The 19138-nt window shown below is 44.4% G+C and overlaps 1 protein-coding gene across 2 annotated transcripts in view; it reads right to left on the reverse strand.

Moving 5' to 3' along the window:
* Positions 1-663: 663 nt before the first annotated feature.
* Positions 664-19138, reverse strand: part of LOC147029138 (uncharacterized) — an 84461-nt gene continuing 65986 nt past the window's right edge. For both annotated transcript variants that reach the window (XM_085876280.1, XM_085876279.1), the window contains exons 2-4: positions 13372-13804; positions 11337-11471; positions 664-3154 (exon numbers count right to left, since the gene is read on the reverse strand). In XM_085876280.1, coding sequence (XP_085732406.1) covers positions 1665-3154; positions 11337-11471; positions 13372-13792 — 2046 coding nt within the window. In that variant the 5' untranslated portion in view covers positions 13793-13804 and the 3' untranslated portion in view covers positions 664-1664. The remainder of the gene's footprint in view (positions 3155-11336; positions 11472-13371; positions 13805-19138) is intronic.

Consider the following 19138-nt stretch of genomic DNA (forward strand, 5'->3'; position numbering starts at 1 on the left):
TTTGCCGAATTAAGCCGAAATCACTTCTGGGAAAATCAATTGTTTGAAAGGTTACAAAATAAGTGTAATCGGTTTCACCTGAATGTTATCACTGGTGTAAAAATGAAGCTCCTCCACATATCCAAGGAGTCCATTGCAGTGCAACTTATTTGGTCACTCGTTCGCCCTTTGAGTACGGTGAAATCCATACTTAAGAAGTAGAAGACGTATCACACCACCCGGACTCTTCCTTAATCCCATTGCTCATCCAAACTCAGCAGCCAGGCAAGCAGGAAACGGTTCTGGGATGTCCCTGAAATCCAACAATGACTGATAGATCTGCAAGGCTCCTTGTGTGAGATCGAGGTCAGTGTTCATCAATCAACAATATCCCATTCCCTTCAAAAAGGTGTCATCGATGGACAAGTGGCAAGAAAAAAAAACCATCACTGAAAAAGACACATTGAAAAGCTCGTCTGGAATTTGCGAAAAACAATCTTCGTGATACTGCATGCATGTGGAAAAAGGTTTTGTGGTGAGAGGAGGCAAAAATTTTAACTTTTTGGTCGAAATTCAAAGCGTTACATCTGGCGTAAGCCGAACACGACACATCACCCAGTCAATACCATCCCCACTGTCTGTCACGGTGGTGGCAGCACCATGTTAAAATAATAACACCATTCGTTTCGTGCCATGAAGGCAGTTTAATTGGCAAGGAGTACAGTCTTGGACAGGTCACACACCATGACACAGGTTACCCCGAATGGTTATGACCTCAGTGTGCTGTTACTCATTTCACGAACCTCAGAAGGATGACAGGCTGAGTCAACCCCATCTTCCATTGATTGAACGATGACAAGAGCTCAAACTCAGGACATGAAGGTCCCAAGTCAGCCACCTTAACCGCGAAGCCAACAATAGGCAAGAGCATCATGTTACGGGGCATATTTTCATCAGCAGGGACTGCCAAGCTCATCAGGATAGAAGGAACAATGGACGGTGCAAAGTACAGGAGAATGCTGAATGAAAACCTGCTTGAGTCAGCCATGAATCTCAAACTCCTATGAGATTCACATTTTCGCAGGACAATGATCCGAAGCGCAAAGCGAAAGCTGCACTGAAAGCCAATCAACAGGATCCTCTCCTTGTCAAGGTCGGAGTGCACCAAGGCTCCATCTTCGGCAACAATCCTGACTATGTGGAAAATTGAATTGATGTCTTGTCTTTGCTGATGATGCCACCTTCTTCAGTATGTTTCCTTCTTTTTGTTTCTAAATTGTTGATCTCCAGTTGTGGCCAGTTTATAATTTCGCAGCGATATTGGAATATCGGAACTGCAAGTTGGTTTTTCACTTTGGTTAAGTTCATTGGAGAGAGAGGGATGACTTCAGAATGTCTTATTCTGCGTCGGTATTCTTGGCTGTTTATTTTACGCATTTTTTTTGCGTTGTATCTGGGGGGGCCTTCTATTATTCCAAAGTATTTGGAGGATGTGTCATTTTTTCGTTCCAGTGTTGTTTTGCTTTCATCGATTGAGATGTTGTCTGTTCTAATTGATTTTCCTTGTATAAATGTGCACTTGGCACAACTGTCAAGATCAAACTCCTTTCGGATGTCCTCCAAGTACTGTTTACTCATTTAACTTGATCTGCAAATTTCTTATCATTCGGACTGAAGAGTTTAAATCATCCATGTATAGTTGGTGTGTCACCTTTCTTTTGTCGTATTTCTGTATGTTTCCTCAAATGCTTTTCAAAATGGAAATTTTGAGAGTAACTTTTTTCACACGTGTAGCATTTGTAAGGACGCTCTCCTGTATGGATCTTCACATGGCGATTAAAGCCACCTATTTGAGAGAAACATTTATCACATATGGAGCATTTGTAAGGACGTTCTCCTGTGTGGATCCTCATATGGCGAATCAAGCAGTCTTTTCGAGAGAAACATTTATCACATATGGAGCATTTGTGAGGACCTTCTCCTGTGTGGAACCTCATATGGCTATTCAAACTAATTTTATGAGAGAAACATTTATCACATTTGGAGCATTTGTGAGGACGCTCTCCTGTATGGATCCTCATATGGATATTCAAATTGCCTTTTCGAGAGAAACATTTATCACATATGGAGCATTTGTGAGGACGTTCTCCTGAGTGGATCCTCAAATGCACTTTCAAATTGGATTTATGACAGAAATCTTTTTCACATATGGAGCATTTGTGAGGACGTTCTCCTGTGTGGATCCTCATGTGGCGATTCAAACTGATTTTATGAGAGAAACATTTATCACATTTGGAGCATATGTAAGGACGTTCTCCTGTATGGATCCTCATATGGCTCGTCAAATAGCCTTTTTGAGAGAAACATTTATGACATGTGGAGCATTTGTAAGGACGTTCTCCTGTATGGATCCTCAGATGCATATTCAAATGGCCTTTTTGAGAGAAACATTTATGACATGTGGAGCATTTGAAAGGAAGCTCTTCTGTGTGGATCCTCATATGGCGATTCAAACTAATTTTATGATAGAAACATTGATCACATTTGGAGCATTTGTGAAGACGCTCTCTTGTATGGATCCTCATATGAATATTCAAATGGATTTTTTGAGAGAAACATTTATGACATGTGGAGCATTTGAAAGGACGCTCTCCTGTATGGATCCTCAGATGGATATTCAAATGGCTTTTTTGAGAGAAACCTTTATGACATGTGGAGCATTTGAAAGGACGCTCTCCTGTGTGGATCCTCAAATGTGTTTTTAAAAGGTATTTATAAAGAAAACCTTTACTGCAGACAGAACATTTGTGTGGGTGTTCTCCTGCATGGGTGGTCCGATGGCCATTCAAGTTCTCTTGAGAAATGAAATCCTGATCACAAATGTAGCATTTGAAAGGATGCTCTCGTTGGTTGTTGTCTCCATTTGTGGGTTTTTTGAGGTCACCTGTTGCTGCAAAATCCATCGTGCACACATTATACTTGGGATGTATTCTCCTTTCGAGAACAGGTTTGTGTTTCATTAATTTCATGTTAAGCTTTGTGTTGCGAGGACCAGACATACACTTGGATTTTAAGGGTGGTGAGTCTTGACCTCGCAAATGTTTCTTCAAAAAAGACGTCTTCACTGCCAAGCCACACCGGGAGGTAATTTGTCCATTTTGACCTCTTGATTGTTCTACAAAAACAAAAACAAGAACAAGTCATTGTGCAGTTTTTTTTGTCAAAATATTACACACCATTTGTAAAAATTCATAAACTACAGACACCCACTCCCCATGTGATGAGTGACCAAGTCCTTCAGGCTCGAACCATATTATTCCTGCATGAATCATCATGAAAGTTCTTCTCCCTCACTTTGTGATTGGCAAAAAAGATTCAAATCATTAAAAGTGTGAAAAATCCTGAGTGTCGATTTTCAATTTTCACAGTGACGTCACATCTGTACGCCACCTTCATCCAAATGGCTGTTTCACATGGAGAAACAATGCATCTTGAGCTCAGATTCTGATACCGATTCCACCGTTATCAGGAACTCTAAAGGTTCTCAGAATATTGAAACTGATATGTCAGTTCGTGAAAAAACGATTGGAGACAAAATTATTGATGGAATCCCTTTCAGGGGAATTATGGAGCCGAATCGTTTAAAGTCTTGTGTGACAGTTTCAGAGCAATAATGCGGAAGTGAAGATGGAGCTGTTAAAAATATCAAAACTTCGGTCACGTTAACGGCAGCTTGGTCGGTTTTGCTTTACGTTGAATTGACGGTTGAGAAGGGAGGGATTTTGTGTTCAGTGATAAATCGGTTTATGTATTAAATTAAGCAGAAATACCCCTTATCGCTCGACAGGACAGATAAAATGGGTGACATGCTTTGCTTAACTGTCGCTGGCTGACTAGTTGTCTTGTATGTTCTGGGATTGTCCTGTTTCATACTTTCCCCAGACACAATTTGTGTCTGTGCCATGTCCATGAGATGTTGATGACAATGTCTGGCCCCCGTGGAGGGGGTCGTGGTGCTAAGGCAGAGAGGTGGTGTTGGGTATTGTTGGGGGTGATAGTTGCTGGGGAATCGTGAAGGGGTGGGGGTATCCTGAAAGTTTTACCATCCTCTGTCAATTATTCTTGGAGGATTCGATGGTACACTTTCTCTCCACCACAAGTAGATGGTGGTTCATCTGATTGGTGGAAATGTGATGAAAAAAGATAATTATTCACAGGTATTCTTGCATAACTGCCAGGAAATAGCAACGGATGTTTCATTCACCACTCAAATTGTCTGTGTGCATGTGCCGGTAGGTGGGAAGAGATGGTGTTCGTTTTGAGCAACGACTATTTCTTTCATGTGATCATCCTCTCAATTGTGGCAGACAACCACAAGATCTCGCCATCACTTTTGTTTCACAACAGTGCTCTGCAACATGTTTTGAACACAAAAGGAAACATTTTGTCAGTCCGATCCACACTCAGGTATTTCGGACAAACCTTGTACAATTTCGAGCATACTTGGGGTGTTTCAGGCATTGGTGTGGCATGAAACCTCAGTTTGTATTACCACACACACACCAAGGCCAAATCGACTCGGAAAACTTGTTTTTTTTTTGTGTGCAAAGTCGAGTCTCGCATGAAAGCTATCACACAGAATATACAACAAAGGGAGCAGGAGACAAGAGGGAAGGACAAAATGGTGGGGAAAATCCATGCGATCTCTGGGAGAGGGATGGGGTGGGGTTCACAGTGGAAACAAGATGGACATGACAGGAACTTTTAGGTCCTGAAACGACAGGGACTTTCAGGAAGGAAAGCAGAGAATTTGAAATGAAGGTGAGCAGTGATTCTTAATATTGAGAGTTTTTCGAGAAGGGAGTTGCTGGGGGATCTGCAGCACCCTGCGGCAAAATAGGTGAGGGGCGTGGGGGGGGGCGGGGGGAGGGACATATCGCAGACAAAGCAGGAGGAGATTGTGGAAGACAAAGTCCCCCAAAATGCCTACGGTGAGACAGTGAGAGACCAAAAGATTCAGCCTCATCGTGGGAGATACCAATGATCCGACGTGCCTTGGTTTCCACAGCATGAATCCGGGAAAGCTGAGAGGCAGGAGCACAACCCATAGGGGAGAGCAGTACTCCATCAAGCTGCAGACGAAAGCTTTGGATGTGGTCAGAAGCTCAGTTGTGCCAAGGAAGGACTTTGCACGATTGAGGATGCTCAGTCAGCGACTGGCTTCAGAGGTCAGTTTGGAAATGTGGCTTTCCCACGAAAGATCATTGCAGATAGTGAGACCCAGAAGATTGAATGAAAGGACTTCCCCGAGAGGATTGTTCAGAAAGTAGATGGGGGGGGGATTCCAGATGGTCCTTTTGGAGAGACATTGTGAGAGTGTGACATTTGTTAGGATTGAAAGACATGTTCCACATGTTGGACCACCTGGTGATTTTATCGAGATCTGCAGAGTGTGAAGAGGCTGCTGCTTGCTGATCTGAGGGATGGCAGATGGTACGGCAGAGGGTGGAGTCATCACAAATCAGCAAGGAGATAAAGAGCATTTTCCGGAGTCAGAGAGATCATTGATGAAAACTAGAAAAAGAACAGGGCCCAGAACGCTGCCTTGAGGAACTCCAGCCTGGAGAGGAAGAGGGGATGAGAAAACTCCATTTCAGGCCACACGTTGGCTGTGACAGTAAAAGAAGTCTTGCGAGCCATGAGTGGAGATGGCCGTGGAAACCACAGGAAGAGAGTTTGGTGAGCAGGGCAGGGTGCCAGACCCCATCGAAAGCACATGATATGTCGAGGGAGATGGCTCTGATTTCATGTCTGACATTGAGGATCTCCATCCATTGTTGGGAGAGTAGAAGCAGTATCTCCAGGGAAGTGACGTGGTCTGAATCGAAATTGATTGTTGGAAATCAAGCCATTGGAGAGGAGGAAAGATTTAATGTCTGAAGTGATGATGGATTTCATAACCTTGTTGATGATGAGGAGAAGGCTGATTGGTCTGTCGTTGCAGGGATATGTTTTTGCACCTTTTTTTTTCTGCAGAGCGGTAATGTTTGCTGATGTGCAAGCAGATTGCAGATGACCATGAATAAATAAGAGGGTGAACATAACAGAGAGAGGGTGAGCAAAAGCAGCAGAGCAGTTTTTTACGAAACGTGGGCAAATGCAGTCTGGACAGGTTGCAGAATCTGAGTCGAGGTTTGACAGCAAGCTCCCCACCTTGTTAGGAGAAATGGATACAGAGTCCAGCAACAGCTCGGTGCGACTGGATGAGGTGGGTTACAGAAAGCGATGGGTTTGGGACACAAGATTTCGAAGCAAATACGGAGTTTCAGCCTTTTCACGTGCAGTGTGAAATTGAAAATTATTCGTCGTTTGAGTTGAATCATATCAGGATGTAACCTGGTGACAGTTCGGACATGGCAAAACCGATTCAGAAGATTTTGACCTTTCCTTGCAAATTTACCCATTTTATAATTTGGAAATCAGAAAAAGACATTTCTATTTTGGAGAGTATCAAGGGTTGGATTTGCATTGAGGTGATCCTTTCATTTCTGTAAAAGTACATCTTGGACTGTTAATGTCAAACTTTTGCAAGATGTACATTTTAAAACGCCTTCAGACTGGTTTACCAAAAATTATACAAACAGGTTTTCTCTTTAAATCTTTGAAAGTGGTGGATCTCCACAAAATAACACTAAATTCATACTTTCTGCCAACAATATTGTATGCAACGAACATTGCATCTGGTTTGATGTTCTTTTCAAGCAGATACACTGAACTGTCAACAAGAATCTGGAAATTATTGTGGATTATGGGAAGGATTCTGGGATATTCTGGGACTTGCAATTATTGAGATTTTTTTTTTCAGCAGAGTTCAAGGTTAATTTCCCCAACCTTGAGGGTAGTCGTCTTGTGTCTCCTCCCCAAGGAAGGGGATTTGCAGCAGATTCAAATTGACAGCCTGTGTCATTGCTAAGGCCTTGGTCACATATGCCACGGCGGCCGTGGGGTCTCCAAAATCTGCGGCCACTAGCAATTCTACGGCGGCCGCAGTATTTCCACGGTCACTCAATGTAGCAGTCACATATGTTTTTATTTTTCGAGAAGCCGCACGGCGTGTTTATAAATTGTGGAGACCGAAAACGTGGGGGTGCCGTACGGTCTTTGATTTGATGTCGCACGGTGACCTTTGGGCGTCCCTGCAGCGGCCATATAATTTAAGGCAGACACAAGACCTCAAGGTGCCCGCAAGGCAGGGGGCCAGAATGACGGTAATGAGTGGGTATATATACCAGTCCTTTTTTTTACTGAAATAAAAATATACCAGTATATATAACTGAATATACGATAACTATAACATACCATGGTGCCTCCAGAATCCGAACGGCCAAGCTGTTTGAACAAATTGGAATCAGAACAATTTTTTCGAGAAAGTTTGGCCCTAAAAACCCAATACATTTTAAAAAAAAACCCGAACAAAACGTAGTGTTCATGTTTGTTCACGTGTCTCCCCCACCTGTTCGAGCCGCATCTTCGCGCTTTGTTCATTCAGTTCGTCCGTGGAAGTACTCAGTCACATTTGCTCCACGGCGAGGATAAGGCGGCCGTACGCCCTCTGAATTGACAGAAATGTGCAGCGGCCGCAGAGAAACTGAGGTGGCCTTTGGGTGGCCCTATGCCGTTTGGCTATATTTTACAGGCCGTAGGGGCGCCGTGGAATTATAACTGCAGAGTTATAACTTTTTTCATTTCTAGACTCGCCGGAGCAATTCGACAAAGCCAAGCTATGACGTAGATGTGTTCCACGTCGACCGTACGAAGGGCGTGCGGTGGGCTTGCGTTTTCCGTGTGGCTGCCGTAAGCTCTTCTTAATGAAAAATGAATTTTCCCAACCCCCAAAAAATTACGGCAATTTATAAATTTTAATTTTTAATTTTAATAAATTAAATTTTCGGTCTCCACAATTTATAAACACGCCGTGCGGCTACCCGAAAAATAAAAACATATGTGAATGCTCCATTGTGTGACCGTGGAAATACTGCGGCCGCTTTATAATTGCGAGTGTCCGGACATTTTGTAGACCCTCCGGGCGCCGAGCCAAATGTGACTGAGGCCTCACCTCGTGTTTTCACCTTCACCTTCATTTTTTTTTTTTAATCATCTTGTGTTTTAATCAACAAAAAAAGCAATCCGATCACGTGGTGTGACGGACTGTCGGGCAAGGATTGAATTTCACAGCAAAACCGGTTGTAATTTCGAATATCCATGAATACGTCAGCCCGATGCGTTTGATGAAAGTGATTGTGGTTCTGGGGGCATCATGTTTTCTGAGCTGCCCTGGGGGCAGTGCTCTCGCAGAGTGCGCGAGCGATCGAAACCCAGGCCGGAGCTGGAGCCTGTATATACCTGTGTATACCTGGAGCCTGTGTGGACCTTTGGATTGGTGATTGTACCAGTTTACATACAATACAGTGCCACCAAAGGTCATTTACTAATCCTATTTTACCTTAAACATGGGGAATTTCAGTTTAAAGTGTCTTGAAAGTGGGTTTTCTTTGGGTCCAGGAACAGATTAATTCACTTTTTGCAATCCGAACAGCCTCCAGGAACGAATTAAATTCGGATTCTGGGGGCACCACTGTGTATAGGCAAACAACTATACTCCGATCTCTCACGGTAGCGCACGGTGGACGCATGGTCGACGCAGATTGCCACAGAGGACTACGTAGGTGCACGGCGGGCGTAGGGGAACCGTGCGTCGACCTTGCGTTGCCCACAGGTAGTCACACAGACCGCAAGGCCACCGTACGGTGACCGTGTAAATAGTGCGGCCGCCGTAATTTTTTGGGGGTTGGGAAAATTCATTTTTCATTGAGAAGAGCTTACGGCAGCCGCACGGAAAACACAAGCCCACCGCACGCCCTATGTACGGTCGACGTGGAACACATCTACGTCATAGCTTGGCTTGTCGAATTGCTACGGCGAGCGTAGAAATGATAAAAAGTTATAACTCCGCAATTTCATTCCACGGCGACCCTACGGCCTGTAAAATATAGCCAAATGGCATAGGGCCACCCTGAGGCCACCTGTTTCTCTGCGGCCGCCGCACGTTTCTGTCAATTCAGAGGGCGTACGGCCGTCTGATCCTCGCCATAGAGCAAATGTGACTGAGGCCTTAACACAGACGATAAAACAATGTTCAAAGTGCTCACAATGCATCCAAATAAAAAAAAATTACAGTCATCTCTCGACCAATTGTAAATGCCCAAACGTTTCACATTCCTGAGATCGGTTTATAATCGTATATTTTTGGTGAGACTTAATTACCATTCGTCAAACTGCATCTCATCGTTTTGGGTTGCCATTCCTAAATCAGGAAAAAATAATTTCAGTGTGTATCACTCCTTCTCGTATGGAACTCATACCAAGCAGGATTTGCAAAAAAAATGAAATAAATAAATAAATAAATGCATCATGCCCTGCAAAAAGTAAATAATAGCCTGTGTCATCCCTTCCCCTTTCAGAGACGCATCCGTCAGGGCTGTCCACTCAGGCATCTTGTGCACACTTTTTCAGTGAACCCTCATTGGCTCTTCTCCATCCCTCTTTCTCTGAGTTGTCTTTATCAAGTAATTCTAAAATTGTTCCTTCACCTTTTGCCGATATCATCTGTGTGTTGCGAAAGATGTTTTTATGTTGTCTTGTCTTGCCTCATCTTGGCAATTTTGAGTTTGCCTCATCTGCAAGAGTAAATCGGAGCAACAGTACAACTCTTTGGCTGTGCTTGAATAATTTAATCGAATTGCTGAAAAAAAATTCTGGTCTGAATGCAGATTTGCATCTTCACCAAAATCTAACCAAATTGTCACAGTCACACACCCAACTTGTCGAACAAGTTTCTTCCGAATCAATCCGCAACTTGATAAGGTGTCAACCTGTGTCTCGTTTTTGCTCCATCTCTCAATGCTGAAGAAGGTTTTTCAGCCACACTGTCTCACAAAACGAGCTAATTTGAGTCTGTATGATGTCTCATAAATGAAGAAGATAGAAGTACATCTGGCACTCGGCCAAGGCTTCAGATTTTGGGACACTCACGAGGCTGTACTGTTAAAATGAAACGTCCCAGACGACAAAGCAAATGGATTCACATTTGTACATGTGGCATCTGAAAATAATGTTTCTTGCTTCAAAACATCATATCTTATAATCTCCAATTATCTATGTAACAAAGCAGGAGTGTCTGTCTGTCTGTGTGTCTGTCCCTGAACTCCCCCAGTTTTAGGGATAGCCCTGCCAAACCTTCTGTGGAACATTTTGGAGTCCCAGCCGGTGTTCTCACGTGGGTGGGAGTTTTTATGAATACCTCAATACATTGACGATTTTGAGTTTTGATCTGGACGAAGATCCTCTCAATCAGGATATAACGTCAGAGTGGCATTTGCCTTCGAAACAGTATTTTGTTAAATTAATGGTGTCATGTTGTGTTGCTGTTTGAATGAAAATATAGAGAGCTTGAGTTTAAAGCAGAATGAGAAAAATTTGAGGAATTCCTATCAGTGACATTCCTGGATTCGGCATTTGTAGTTTCGTCATTTTTTTGCCAAGTCCTTCGTCAACTGGCTGTCCAGTCCCTCCCTTGCAGAGCACGGGTACCTCACTCGTTTAAAATAAAATAATTCCACCTCGTCATTTTTGACCGGCTTTCATGATAGTTTCAGAAAAGACCAAAATAAGGTAGCTGGCCCTTTAAACTTGGCCAACTGTGCTGAAGCATCTGGGACTCAGCTCGTGGGTACCGCACATCATCATGGAATTAAACTGGGAAACTGCAAAAACAATATAAATGTTAAAATGTTGAAGTGTGCTGAATGAGAGCTTTAAAAACAATTCCCTTCAACGAGATCAAGCAATTTTGTCCTTGTGTTTCATGTTGTCCTTCAGCAAGTCATTCGGCAAGGAAATCATGACTGCAAGTTGTATTTAAAAAAAAAAAAAAAAGAAAAAAAAAAAGGGATATCTGAATTTTTTTCATTCTCACAAAAAGTGGGGATTAAATATATATTTAAGGGAATGGGTAAATTAGGAGCAGGGTTGAGGGAATGGGGGAGGGAGAAAAGAGAATTTGGGGTAATAGGATGAAAGAGAAGGAAGAAGGGGATGTATGAGGAATCTGGACTGCAATGCAAACAAAACTTTATAACATTGAGGAGCAAATGTTCCAGCTGGAGCCAAAATGGAATTATTTTCCCCACAAACTGTGAACAACTTTCCTGCCATTATGCAAGATGTGCCTGACACAGAACATGAAACAAAAGACATTTCTCAACATCACACAGCACTTTCTGTTATGTGATACAAACCTGGAACAAGGAGAGAAGCAATGCTGGATTCTTGCATTGATGAATCGTTTGACTCTTTAATCGTAACAGATGAGTTCAAAAGGTTTTGAGGAATGTCCATTTGGAAACTTGTTCCCTCTTCCAGATCACCTTCACCTGCGCACAAGTCGACATTTAACCCAACACTGCACTGAGAGGGTAGATGTTCAAACTGCAGTTGCTGAAGTTTAGTTTACAACTCCGCAGGGTGTTCAAGTTCCAGCAGCAACCCCTTTCTGGTAGAACTTCCAAAATCACGAATCACTGCTCACCTTTATTCTGTCATTTCTCTTTTTTCCCCACCTTTGGAACAAACTCCCACACACTCTTCGATCCCACTTTCCCCTCCAGGTCTTCAAAACAGCTGTTCACGATCATCTCTCATCTTCCCTCATCCATAACCATGATCTTTTCTACCCCCATTAATCCACATCCTTCGTATTCACTGCTCTCCTTCCATCTTGTTTATCCCATGTTCCCCACCCCATCCCGCTCCCTTCCACAGATTTCCTCATGTGTCTATTCCCCACTGTTTTCTGCTTCCCTCTCCTGTCCCTCCTGTCTCCTGCTCTCCTTGTTACACCTTCTGTGTGTTTGCTCTCATGCGAGGTTTGCCATTATATCGATTTTCAAATAAAATGAAATAAAATAAAACGAAGACCTTGATTTGATTTCAATAAAAATTTTCAGATCTAAATAGATTCTTCTTTTTGGAACAAAGACCGAGATGTTTAAAAAAAAAAATCCACATTTTCTGAGTTTTATCATGTTTTGGGGTCTTGTCAACCTTGTGACGACTTTTACTTCCTCGAGACAGTTAAGTTCGCTATCTTTTCGGTGCACCAGCATGAGCTGAGACGACAACGTGTAACGTGTATTGCGGACGGCCTGTGCAGGAGCTGATCCGAGGATCTCATCAAACCGTCTGATCGGTTGTAGCGACATGCGGCGTCTACAAAAGGCAGAGATTTAATCAACGTGAGCTGATGAATCAGTCTTACTGGGAATTCCTCATTCATGAGACAATGCCTTAAGTCCCAATCCTCATCACGGACGGAGTTCAGCGATTTCGATTAACAAGAAGAAGGGCAATCAGAGATTGCAGACCCTCGCCAGGACTTGTTTTCTGTTGATTTGTTTCGTGAATTTTGTGTTATGTTCATGGACTGGTGTGTAACATCATTAATAACAGATACAACGAGAAAGACCACTTCATAACTGCTGGCAATAATGATCGGGTGTTAAGACGTCCCACTTTGATGAAACCCCACTTTGACCTGACATTTTACAATGACCCATGACATTTATTTTTATTCAATTGAATTCAGAATGGGAATAAAATAAATCAAATTCAAATCAAATAGAAGATCAAATCCTGCATTTAAAGTACTGCATTGGAGTCATCAAAAGGAAGCCTAACAATCATCAGGATGAACATGGATGGGATTCCAGTTTCAGCTGCTCTTTCTCTACCCTCAAACCCAACCATGCTTAAGCGAGCCATGTTGAGAATAAATAAATAAATAAATAAAAACCCAGATTCAAAAATAAATAATAATAAAATTCTGGCAGCCAAACCATGTGTCCGATCAGGTTGAAATTTAAAATGTATATTCCCATCACCACTCGATGACAATTGTGAATTTTCATGTCAATTGATATGCCTGGTGTTGGCTTAATGATTGGGGTGGTCGGTATGGGATCCGAGGATCCTGAGTTCAAATCCCACTCAGCTGTTCAATGAATGCCAGGTGGGGTTGATTCTGCCAATCATCTTTCCGAGGTTTGGCAAAATGAGTGCCAGCTTGCTGGTATCCTGTGTTGGCGTGGTGTCCCGTCCAGGATTGTGCACAATGGCCACGGAGACTGCTTCAGCAGCACCAACATTCAAGTCCACATTCATGTTCAACAATACTAAATTGTTCCAAAGGAGATTGTACAAGTTACAAAAACTAAAAAGGTTGATGGAAGATCAAGGTATTTATTGACATGCAGGGAGTATAAAATAGTGACATACCAGACTTGGGTGTTGATCCATCATCCTGATGGTGGAGGTGGCAGACATCACTGAAACCAATTCCAATGAGGCCAGGAACGTTTTCCAGCTGCACATTTTGGAATCCAATGAAGTTTTGACAGAAACTGGAAAGTTCTCGAACAACATTCTCCAAGTTAAAGAACAGACTTCCCAACAGAGGAGAGCCCGCGAGACGCACAACCTGCGACTTCGAAAAAGATTTCACAAATTTGCAGAAGTCAGCATACATTGCAAATTTAAATTTCTCTTTGGCGAGAGAGAGGAGCTCTGGTCGCAATGAATCGGAGTCTGTACAAGCTCGAAGCACCTTCTGAGTCTCAATTCCAAGCACATTGATCATTGCTTGGGCTGTTTCTGTTCTCAGGCCTTGTGTTTGAAGCCATTCCAAGAAGTTGTCCATTTCACCGATGACCTGCAAGGGACACAAGCCTTCTGTTATGTAAAATGAATGTGTTTCTATTGTTGTGGTTGTGCCCTCGTTATTTTTGACAACCATAATTCACCCCGAGGCTAGTCATATCTTGGAGTGCTGTTGTGGAGAAAAGAAGACCACGAGGGGGGGGGGGGTGGGAAGCTACCTCGGGTTCCCACGAGACTCTCGAGAATCGCAGGCAGTCGCACATGAATAACTTACTGATGCAGAGGGTCGTAAATTGACTGTTAATGCAAATAACTCGACCACGTGACTTTGGGTCCTCCGTCTGATGAATACCGGTTACCTAATGGTCACGTTATCTTATTACCGGGGGACACACCCTCAGTGCACCTTGTTCAAACCAGATCACCTTTCCAGATCAGTTGTAACCGAGCATAACTGCCCATGGACGTACTGGCTCGAAAAACAGATCGTTGGGGGATAACGTCCCGGCTGGGCTCGGATACGAACCACACTGGACTAATGAAGGAGAAGTTGAAAACAAGCTGTGAACATTTCTTCACAAGCATTTATTCACAATTAAGCGAGGAAAGGTATGTGGCACAGTTAATGGGTTTATGATTATGTACAGCAGGGACAGCAAGGAATTCATGGGGTGCGACAAAAGGCAAGCAATTTACAAAAGCAGACACAGAGATGACTTATCCCATTAGAACTGAACTTATGCAATCTTAACTTAAGTGACGAGAGTCTCCCTCACACACACAAACTCGAGGAAGATCAGATAGCCAGAAAGGAGGAGAGTAGATGAGGATGAACAGCCTCGCAATACCTGGCACGGTCAGCCGACCAACGCAACCCAGTATGCTTTGGGGGTGGGAGGAAGGAGAAATACTGGTGTCAAAGTTGTGGGAGTGGGCGGTGTAGTGTGGTGCAATATGGGGGTGCAGTGTCATGCCAGAGGAAACTGTGATTGCGAATCAGTGGGATGCTCTTTTGTGCCTCCAAAGGGGATGGGATAGAGGGGTATAAACAGAGATGGGAGAGAAGATGGATGAGGCAAAAGACCCCTTGCCTCGAGTTGCATTGGTCTGTGAGTGGAGCATGTACCTCCGTGGGACGCTCCGCTTGAACGTTCCCACCTCAACAGTCGACGCGTTATCTTCTGCTTCGTCACTTTGCCAGGGCTCATGGAAAAGAACGTCAATCACACACACCAACCACGAGTGTCGATCCAGCAACGGGCAGATGAGGATAAATGAAGAAGAGGGTGGAGCAGAGAGGTAAAAAAAATGAGGACGAGGCAGACAGGTGAAAAAGAGGGCGAGGCAGGCAGGTGAAAAAGAGGGCGAGGCAGGCAGGCAAAAAAAGAGGGCGAGGCAGGCAGGCGAAGAAGAGGGTGGATGGCTTCACGATCCACCTTTAATAAGCCCCAGGTGAAGGGTGGGGTGACAACCCGAAGCGACGTGCCGTGACCCAAATTGCGCTTTCCTGATGGGCAACAGTAGATCCACCCACACCTTGCCACCCTCCTTGGGCCAGAAGCGGTGTCATTCGTGTTATGACTCTCCACCCGGCCGAGTAAGATGACAGAGTCAGATGAGGATCCTCGAATTGCACGTTTTATTTCCGAAGACCACACGCATGCGGAATGTGACTCAGTGACCCTTCAGTTAGGTGCCTCCGAATCACACTGAGATTATGCTTCAAAACCATCATAAATATAATCACACAAAAGCAGAACTGGGTGTGGACTAAAAGTGTGCTAAGGGATAAAGAAATAAAGAAATAAATGTGGCAGTGGGCTTCTTTCCCCCCTCTCGAGGGGCCCTAGGGGAAGTTGAATCGGTCAATTCTCAGATATGCAACCCAACAGTTTCCAAGCCGCCTACACAACTCTCAGATATGCAACTCTTGCAAATTAACGACTTTCCAAGCCTCCTACACTGGCACCTGCTGATAACAAAGGCAAAACTCTAGTGATGACTAAGAATAGGAATGTGTGGGCAGCATACACTAAAGGAACAGTTCCACAGTTCCCTCCAAGGGCACGCGAAGGGCACGCTACCACAGAACAACAGGAAGGGTGATAAAAGCTGTCCAAAAATCAGTTGGACACTGCCCAAAGAACAGTTGGGGAGCATGGAACATTTAAAGCAACATTTTAAAGCAAGGTTTGAATCCTGACAGCTGATTAATACACAACTATTGACTCTTGATTAAATATTCAACTATGGCTCAAATATGACCACCGAGCATATCATCATTACAATTCACACATCCAGCGCGGCACGACCCGGAGCTCTGCACCGAACTCCCGGACCGCTCTTCCCGTGAACCCCGTCCCTCGCTGCCCATCCTGCTGTGTTCTGGCGATGGGATTGATATGACCCTCGTCTCTTGTGCCCATCCGAGACATCCCTGGCAAGATGTGGTTGGTGCTTTGCTCATTCTTGGCTTTTCCCCATGGGGTGAGCAATGCGAGATGCCGTTGTCAATTGGCACGCATATTTGAAGGAGAGGACGTGCCATGCACGAGCCAGGCAGCCTTTCTTCTTCTTGTGATTTGCTCAAGGGAGGCTGTGTGGGTGCTTGTTATTCATATTGTGTGTGTTTGCTTGCTTGCTTGATTTGATTTGTACCATGGATAAAAGGAAATGGTTGGAATGGAAATCAGTATTTAAGGGAAGATCGAGATACAATGCGACTTCGGAAAAAGACCCATGCAACACACTTCGTCCCGCTAATCCACTGGACATAAAGGGAAGATATGGCTGCACAAAGACTAACGAAATAACTGCCTGGGGATCACTGTATGTTGGGTGCCATTGTCTAAGAGGCATGTGGTTTTGCAAAACCGCAACAGTATGATGGTACTCCATGTGTGGGGATGTTCCAGGAAGAAAATGGCTGCCCATTCAAATGTGGACATAATCATATGCTTCAAAACTTCTCCAGAGTGAAATTGTAAGCAGTTAAAAGCCATCCATTAAATAGGCAAAAGCACAGATTCAATGGAGGACGGAATAAATCTCCACATATTCTGTCCCAATTTGACATCTATATATGAATATATATATATATATATATATATACATATATATATATATATATATATATACATATATATATATATATATATATATATATATATATATATATATATATATATATATATATACATATATATATATATATATATATATATATATATATATATATATATAGTCATGCCCCGTTCATTGCGGGGGTTACGTTCCAAACCCTCCCCCCCCCCCCACGAGAAGTGAAAATCCATGATGAATGGATGCCTCCCCAAAAAAAATAAATAAATAAATAAAAAAAATCGACTCGTCTGGTCTGGTCGGCTTGGCAATGATCGGGTTCGAGGTGCCAGAGATCGACTCGTCTGGTCTGGCCGGCTTGGTAATGATCCGGTTCGAGGTGCCGGAGATTGACTCGTCTGGTCTGGTCGACTTGGCATGATCGGGTTTGTGTGCCGGAGATCGACTTTTCTGGTCTGGTCGGTTTGGCTGTGCTCGTCCAACCGTGGCAAACCTTTTTCCTTCCCGAAGCATATATCGAGCACCTTAACCTTCTACTGGAGCATCAGGACCTTCCTCTGACGCTTCGATTCCTTGCCAGAAACCGAAGAAGGTGCAGGGCGTTTGGGCGGCATCGTAGGGCTTGGAGAAAAAAAAACGTAGAAAATATTCGAAGTTCACAAGCGAAACTTTGTCTCGTACGTTTGCGACTGGTTGAGCGCCACGTGTTATAATTTATTGCTTAAATAATTTATATTTTATATATTATTACCGCGATATACCGGGGGAATCTGCAGAAAAAATTAGTTAGGTTCCAAGGGAAAACCCGCGATGAACCGGGGACGCGACATGTGAACCGCGATATTGCGGGGGATTAGTGTATATATTGTTACGGGCCAGGTGTCAGCTGCCAACCGACCGCTCTGAACGGAACTGCAAGTCGAGTCGGCCCAACCGATCGCCCGGAATATAGATCGCTGCCCGGATAACTCCGAGCGGGTCCTTGTACAAGAACCGAAATACGCCAATCGGCAGATCACGTGGGGTAGGGTCGATTGCCAATCTTCAATGTACCTAAATACCCACGTGATCCAACTATCGGGGTATTCCACCCTCGACGGAACTCGTACGGAAAAAAACCGCCGAGGTGAGTTTGTCCGTGCGCGATTCCGAGCGGCGTAATCGCCGAGAACCGTCGGTCCAAATGCCCCCCTATTACGGCAAACCAACGGCTTTCTCACTCCCAACACACAAAATGTTCAGTCAATGAGGGAATGGATGCAACGAGCAGGTGTACATTCACACAAGGACATTTATTATAATGAAACACGAATGCAATTAAATAAGGCAAAACACGTCTGCAATTATACAAGCAACGAAAGCAAGACAAAAGAACTACAACCATCTACTTATTATGTACAGTCATTTACACTTAACAGCAGTTCCTACTTATTAGACGGGCGCGCGCGCACACACGCACGCGAACGCGCACACACACACACACACACACACACACACACACACACACACACACACACACACACACACACACACACACACACACACACACACACACACGAAATGGTGGCTGAGGCCTTTAATCACGAGCTCCAGCTCGGAGGACAGGTGAGCTGAAACTCAGAGCCCAACTCGAACCTTTCCACCTCGTGTGGTCTTCAACTTGTCGGTACCCGGGCTCCAGCGAGAGCGAGCTGGATCCAATCGCCGCGATCCTTCCCGAGCTCCCGCGAATCCTCCCGCGCTTCTCAACACGTGCCGGTGAGACGAGGAGCCGATCCTTCCTGTCGATGTGTCGCTTCCCGGAGGATCCAACTCCAAGAAGAGGCCGATGCGTTGCACCAAGCCGGGAAACAAAATGGAGAACGAAAAGCTCCACGAGCCAAGAAGAAGAGGAAGAAGAGGAAGAAGAGGAAGAAGAGTCCACTCGCAGCTCGAGCCGAACAACCGGCTCAAGTTCCTTCCAAAACAAAGCAGCAGCCGAAGCTCACTGAGCCAGCCGAAGCAAAAAGCTTCCGAAGGCCTCAAGCCAAGCAAGCCAAGCAGGACCCGATGGCCTGCTCAACGAATGCTCTCTCCGAAGCAAAAAGCTTACTCCTCCCACGGGACTCAGCACACGAACTCTGCACACGGGACTCTTCACGAACTCAGACCTACCACGGGACTCCCACACGAACAAAGAAAAAATGTCCTCTGTATCCTTTGCACCCCCTCCCCCACAACCGGCGTGACTCATGCCCTCGTGATCCACCCCCCGCTCAACCATGGGTGGGAGGGAGTTGTTGACGTCACCGCAGGGTTCTTCTTC

Source organism: Eptatretus burgeri, chromosome 4 (assembly GCF_056783735.1).
Source record: "Eptatretus burgeri isolate ZD-2024b chromosome 4, Ebu_testis_v1, whole genome shotgun sequence".
In the NCBI taxonomy this organism is placed as follows: domain Eukaryota; kingdom Metazoa; phylum Chordata; class Myxini; order Myxiniformes; family Myxinidae; genus Eptatretus; species Eptatretus burgeri.